Raw genomic sequence first — 7,034 nt, 5'->3', positions numbered from 1 at the left:
CCGAGTGCTGGGATTAAAGGCGTGTGCCACCACGCCCGGCTCCAGCAGAACTTAACAGCTGGTTCTAACTGGTATGTATGATCTGTAGCCCCAGAGAACACATTGGATAACAAAGCCCAGGCACCTCAACAATGCTAAGCCAGAGAACAGCCAAAGACAGAGGACAGCTGTGAACCCCATGTGCCAGGCAGGGAGAGGAGTGGGACATCGTGTCTCAAATCCCAGAGCCGCAGGGTAGCTAGCACTCCCTGTGATGGGCAAAGACACTAAGAAGAAGGACGAGCTCAGCCCCCCTCTGGACTGTGTGTATGGCACTCAACAGAACACTGTCCAGAGGGCAGAAGTGAGACCCTCGCCAAACATGTGTGAGACCCCACGATCCATCCCCAGCTTTTCGAAATGAAGAGCAGGGTGAGGAGGTCCCAACACTGGCTAGTCACATCTCTGCAGGCTGAGGTCCTGTAGTTACTACAATTCCCGGAGCATGTCAAAGGCATGATGAACAAAGCCAAGGCAGCAGGTGCTCTAGTGACAGATGCGCACCGGCCTGTCTGTTCACGTCGGTGTCTGTCTACTCAATGTACTCACTGTTGCTGCCAATACGAGGCACCACTATCCACCAAGGGCAGAAAGAGCCACCATCAGCAAAGAAGACGCTGAGGGCAGCTGAGCAGATCGAATCTCAGCTGCTAACCCTACTGATGGCCAGTGCACAAGTGCATTGTGGAAACATTAGGGAATCACGGGAGCTCATGCTTACCTATATTTTGTTAACAGTGGATCAACCATCATTTCTCTAACCAGCATGCCATCTGTAAGGAACTAAAACAATAAAAATACAAAGATAGAGAAATTTATTTACATTGATGGTACAAGTTCAAGTGTAACCTCTGTTCACATGCAAGAGCGATCCCAGACAGCACAGGGAGAGACATCCCGGTGGCTTGATTCAACACTGGCAAACAAACAAACAAACAAACAGACAGATCCCACACTGGGCTGCAGACCTTTCGACACCGTCTCTGTGCTACCTGACCTAGCTGCTATGTTAATGAGCATCAATGGCAATCAGTGAAGAGTCAACAGTGAGTCTCTGTTTACCATGACTTGCTATGTTAATGAGCTGTGAGTCTGGGATAACTCCTCAGCATCTTCTCAACCTCAACCTCCACCAACAGAGCTGCAGAGAAGAGCGTGGGCTAAGCCACCCTGCCAGAGCCTCCTCTTCTACGGTGCCTGCCTGGCCTTACTACTAGCCGGCCCGACTTCTACCTGCTGTGAAAACCCAGCCTGAGAGCTTGCATTTCTGAGCCTCAGTCCTCACCCTTCATATGACATGATACAACTATTTCACCAAGTATGTTTAAAACTACGTAGGACTAATGAGCACTAAATAAAACAGCTTCAGAAACGAGCAGTAACAAGTGGGTGCTGTTATTCTCACCCCAAAACAGTCAGTGCATTAACAAGGCTAAGCATGTCCCTCAGTGTCATCGCCCCTTGAATCTAAGAGTAGGATATGTTTCTAAGATAGTTTGCTTAGCCCTGGTACCAAATGTCACTCACAAAAGCAAAAAATTCTACAATGAGTCTTTTCAGACAGAGCTTCTCATGGATCTAAAGTGTCACCTGACCTATCACCCACCCAGTGTTAACTGGTTACATACAAATAAGGCATAAACACATGATCTTTAACTGACAACATGGGTAACAAAAATTTGGAAAACAAGGTCTGTGTTGGTTAGTTTTATATCAGCCTGACACACACTAGAGTCATCTAAGAAGAGGAACCTCAACTGGGAGAATTCCCTCACCAGGCTGGCCAGTGGGCAAGTATGTGGGCATTTTCTTGACTGAAGACTGACGGAGAAGAGCCCAGCTCACTGTGGGTACTGGCACCCCTGAACACTTTGTCCTGGGTGTGTAAGAGAGCGGGATGAGCAAGCCAGTAGGCAGCATCCCTCCACGGGCCCTGCTTTAGTTCCTGCCTTGTGCTCCTCCCAACTTCCCTGGATGATGGACGACAGGCAGTAAGCTGAAACAAACCCTTTCTCCCCAAGTTGCTTCTGGTCATGGTTTTATCCCAGCAACAGAAACCCTAGCTAGGCCAAGGTCCATTTTCTTACAAATGGCTACAGTGTTCACTTCGAGTGTCTGAACAGTTGTAATTGCTATGTTCCAGTCTGGAAGGCACTGGGGTCTAAGGCCCTCGCTCCATCTCATCAGGGCGCCTTGCTCATTGCTCTACTGCAGCATCTAACCATGGTTCTAGCACAGTGGTGAGCAGGAGACTCTGTTGAACTGATTCCCACCAATTATCACTATGTTAATTACTTTATTATTAGCTATTATGTCAAGTATAGCTGAGACAGAATTCATGACTTAGAGAGCTCTAACTAGTCAGCCACGATGAATCCCACTCTGGACCAGTTTACACCAGTCCCCCCTGAGTTTGTCTGCACAGCTTTGTCTCTGTATTTACAGCATGCACATAAGAAAAGGGAACTCTGCATCCTCACACCATCAGCAGTGGACACAGGAAGGGTGGGGCACTGACCGCCCAAGCCTAGACCAGGGACAAATCTTACTTCTGTGTTCTTCTCTGTGCTAAAACGCAAGGACTCATTCAAACAACTCTGATCTTCGCAGAAGACGAATGTCCCCAGTCCCCTCCCTAGTCCACCCAAGAAGTCACTCTGAGCACTTCACCTTAATTCTGGTGGCCAGTGGGTCAGTGCAGTCATCGAAGCGGATACAGTAGCCCACCTCGTGGCCCAGCACCGCACCCCTTTCATCAGCTACTCTGCCTGCAACCTTTGGGAAGAAAGATCATGCTGAAAATAGAGACACACCAATTACTACACAGAGCACATACTACAGAAAACTTAAAGGTCATATCAAATAGTATGTGAACGATGAGAGGAAAAGAGACAGGTCATTAGAGAGCAGTGAATACTGATTGATCAAATGATACATCTCTCCATTCTGTCATCGTCTTGGGACAACTTAAAACAGTAAGCAAGAGCTAAGCATAGTGGTGAATGCCTTTAATCCCAGGGCAGGAGGGTCTCTGTGAGTTTGAAGCCAGACTGGTCTACATAGCACTCCTAGGCTAGCCAGAGGAACACAGTGAAACCCTGCCTCAAAATCAAAAAAATAAATAAATAAATAAAAAGCAGAAAGTATATAAAATAAGAGAAAAATCACACAATGATTTTACAGATCAATAGAAAGGAAACTGAGCTGTGGGTGTAGTTCAGGAGTAGAGTGTTTACCTACCATGTGTACCTACCATGTGTACCTACCATGTGTACCTACCATGAATGGAGTGGCTACCTACCCCAGACTAAATGACCAGCACCAGAAGAAAAAAGGAAAAGAGAGAGAGAAAGACAGACAGACAGGGAGAGAGACAATTCAAAATTCTGAATTCAAATTCAAACGATCTAAGCCAATATGAAAAATTAAAACTCCAAACACTACAGTCTTTTCAGATAAGCCGTGGATTCAAATCTAACACCAGCTTGGTGGTACCACACTTGCAAAAGGTCTGAGTTCTGATCCTCATAAAGGGGAGGAAAAGAAGGGCACAGAAGAAGGAAGGAGGAGAAAGAAGAGGAAGAAGAAGAGGAAAAGGAGGAAGAGGAGGAGAACTCAGCTCTGAATCTGGTACCAAAGAAGGGATGGAAAGGACCCAGTGAGTCCCCCCACACACACACACTGCTAGACCACACAACAATGGACAACTTCTCATGGTCACACACCTTAAAATAGGATGGACCTAGGAAGGCAGGAGACCAGGATGACTGAACAGAAGTGGGCCAAGTTCATCCTCTCTTTGGAAGCCAACATATTCCAAAAGCCAAATGCCTAACTCAATTCTCAAACATGTTCCAGTTACCAGCACTCCTAAAAGCCAATGCAAATAAGAACTTGGTTTTGAAAAAGGACAGACAAGTGTCTTTAAAGACTAATGGAGGATCCCTGTGCCATAACAATGTAAAGAAGATAAAGCACGGGAGTATGAGGACTACCCTGGGCACTCTACAAATGGAAGGGCAGCTTAAGAAGGTCTGTGGCACATGCTCATAACCCCAGGCTCTGGGAAGCAGAGACAGGAGAATCAAAGGTTCAAGGCTAGCCTGGGAAACACAGCAAGACTATCTTAAAGGGGGAGAGGAGATGCTGAGGAGATGGCCGGGCGTTGGCTTTGCAAGCATGAGGACCTGAGTTCACCCACAACCAAAGCCAGGAGTGGAGATATGATATTAAAATGCCAGAATGTAGGCCAGTGGATTCCTAAGGCTGGCCTTCCAGTGAGCTCCAGACCAAAGACAGACCCTGCCTCCAAAGGACAAGGTGGCACTTGAGAAATGACACCTGAGGTTGTCTTCTAGTCTCAATACCCACATGTACACACACACACACACACACACACACACACACACACACACAGAGAGAGAGAGAGAGAGAGAGAGAGAGAGAGAGAGAAGTTAAAAAAAAAAACCCATGTAGCTAGATCCATAAACCATCTCAAAAAGACCAAAGTTTACAAACTAATAAAAAAAAATCTGAAATAAAAGCCAGGCAGTGGCTCGTGCCTGTAAACCCAGCTACTTGGAGAGGAGAGGACTCAAGGGCACAACCTCAAAGCGCAAACCAGTGTAAAGGGGCGATTACTCTTACTAGCGGTTGTTTCAATGAAAGTCCCACATTTGCTATTTACACTACCTGACTGAAAAGAAAAAAGTTAAGCCATGAGACTCCAGGACTCAGGACACCCAGCCAGAGGAAGCAGGTATGTCACTCTCCTTCAGACAGGCAGCCCCAAGCCCCACAGTCCCTAGTCTGAGCTTGGAACTCAGTTGCTCCAAGAAGGGACCTGAGGCAGCCCAGTCTCAGGAGCATAGAAAAGCCCTGAACTCAGCCGTCCCTACCAAGTGCGGCCTGGCACTATCTGCCGCCAATGCATAAGAAACTGACAAGCACATGAAGATCAGAAGTAGCCTCACCCAGTGACTTGAAATTATAGATCTGACAAGATCCACACTGAATCAATCATCAAGCAGCCAGTTCACACCACTCAGCGTTTCAAAACGTCTTATGAAAACAGAGACGCACCCTGCTCGGCTCTGCCTCTGGAGGGTGTACCTCTCCATGCCCAGCGTTTCCCAGGAGGCTTAGCTATCATGGTGGTTCTGAGCTAACCCTCCACATCTCAGAAAAAGGCCCAGAGGATCTGTGAGGAGATACTGGGAGCCTGCAGGGAAGAAGCTGGGAAGAGTGAGAACAGATGAGCCAACCGTCTCACTAAAAACAACCATGCTGTGGTAGGAAGCGAACCAAGCTCGGCTACTCTTGCTATCTGGCTATTTGTATGTGCATATGAAAACCATGGGTGCGTGCATGGGCGCTTGTCTGTTTGCACTGGAGAGGCTTGGTCATTAAGAGCATATGCTACTCTTACAGAGGACCCAAGTCCTGTTCCAGCAGCACATTCCGTGGCCCACACTGCCGCCAATTCTAGCTCCGAGGAGAGAAAAGTGTCTGGCCTCCATGGACACCAGCGCTCACACAAACACACAACTAAAAATAATGAAATTGCTCTTAAGATTTTAACTGAGTGTAGTGGCACACATCTATAATACTAATACCCAGGAGGCTGAAGCAGGCAGTCTGCCAGTTCCACACCAGAATAGGCTATGGGCACAACCTTCTCATCTTCAAATAAATACATAGATACATTAGCTATGTACGTAAGATTATTCTCAACCATTTTTTGTTCCACCATTTATAATCACACAGGGTTGTACTCTGTTGGCTTTGTTTATTTATCTATATTTATTTATTCTAAGTATGTGTAAATGTGTAGGTCCATGTGTCACAGCGTACCTCTGAGGGTCAGAGGACAACCTGTGGGAGACAGTTCTCTTCCTCCACCAGATGGGTGCTGGAAATCAAACTCAGATAATCAGACTTGGCAACAAGCCTCTTCACTGTCGAGTCGTCCTGCTGACCCTCTGCTGGCTTAATAAACTTTTTCCTCTACTGCTCACATTGTAATCTCCACAAGTGCATCAAACTCAACAGATCCCAGTCAGCAAACCACTGCTCCATGGCAAGCTGGACCTGAGACCCTGTGCAGCACACCAGGTGAGATACAGCAAAACACTCTCACCTCTACAAACACATGGGCTCTATGGTCCCAAATCTTGGAGGGACGAGAGCCTGGTCTGGAGGTCAAACCTGGACCAGTGAGACCAGTGACCTCCTTACTATCTGCCTCTCACAGAGATCCAGCACAACTTCTGGAGTCCATTCTTGGGCTCAGTCTGCGTGCACAGCACATCTCTGAGACTCAGCTTTTGGATCGTAGCAGCATGTCGCTGCTCATGTTAATTTAAGCATTCTTTGCTCTATCAAGAGAAAGCTTGAAACTTTACACGGGAGGTTCTCTGTAGCTACAAACTTGGAGCTAAAATGAAAACTGATTAAGAGCTGGGATTTCAAACCACACACAGGGAAAACTGCTCCAATTTTTAGCTAAGTCATCTTTCAGTGACATAAAAAGTTAACTCACTGCAAATTGATCCATTCTTATCTCCCTGTATAAAGCTCAAGTCCAAGTGGATCCTAAAACCAGATACACTGAATCTAATAGAAAAGAAAGTGGAGAAAAGTCCCAACACATGGGCACAGGGGAAAAGTTCCTGAACAGAACACCAATGGCTTATGCTCTAAGATCAAGAATTGACAAATGGGACCTCATAAAATTGCAAAGATTCTGTAAGGCAAAGGACACTGTCAATAGGACAAAACGGCAACCAACAGATTGGGAAAAGATCTTTACCAATCCTACATCCGATAGAGGGCTAATATCCAATATATACAAAGAACTCAAGAAGTTAGACTCCTTGGGGCTGGTGAGATGGCTCAGCAGGTAAGAGCACCCGACTGCTCTTCTGAAGGTCCTAAGTTCAAATCCCAGCAACCACATGGTGGCTCACAACCATCTCGTAACAAGATCTGACTCC

The 7,034-nt window shown here is 46.6% G+C and overlaps 1 protein-coding gene across 2 annotated transcripts in view; it reads right to left on the bottom strand.

The window, feature by feature from the left end:
* Dhx35 (DEAH-box helicase 35) overlaps positions 1-7,034 on the bottom strand; it is a 64,088-nt gene that overhangs the window by 39,595 nt on the left and 17,459 nt on the right. Inside the window, exons 5-6 of one of the 2 annotated variants that reach the window (XM_021192165.1) lie at positions 2,710-2,834; positions 761-822 (exon numbers count right to left, since the gene is read on the bottom strand). In XM_021192165.1, the coding sequence (XP_021047824.1) occupies positions 761-807 (47 nt within the window). In that variant the 5' untranslated portion in view covers positions 808-822; positions 2,710-2,834. The remainder of the gene's footprint in view (positions 1-760; positions 823-2,709; positions 2,835-7,034) is intronic. The other variant, XM_021192162.2, reaches the window with a different exon arrangement.

This window comes from Mus pahari, chromosome 3, assembly GCF_900095145.1.
Source record: "Mus pahari chromosome 3, PAHARI_EIJ_v1.1, whole genome shotgun sequence".
NCBI classification, from domain to species: domain Eukaryota; kingdom Metazoa; phylum Chordata; class Mammalia; order Rodentia; family Muridae; genus Mus; species Mus pahari.
Note: the sequence above shows the minus strand (reverse complement) of the source record. Positions and strands in the feature narration are given on the sequence as shown.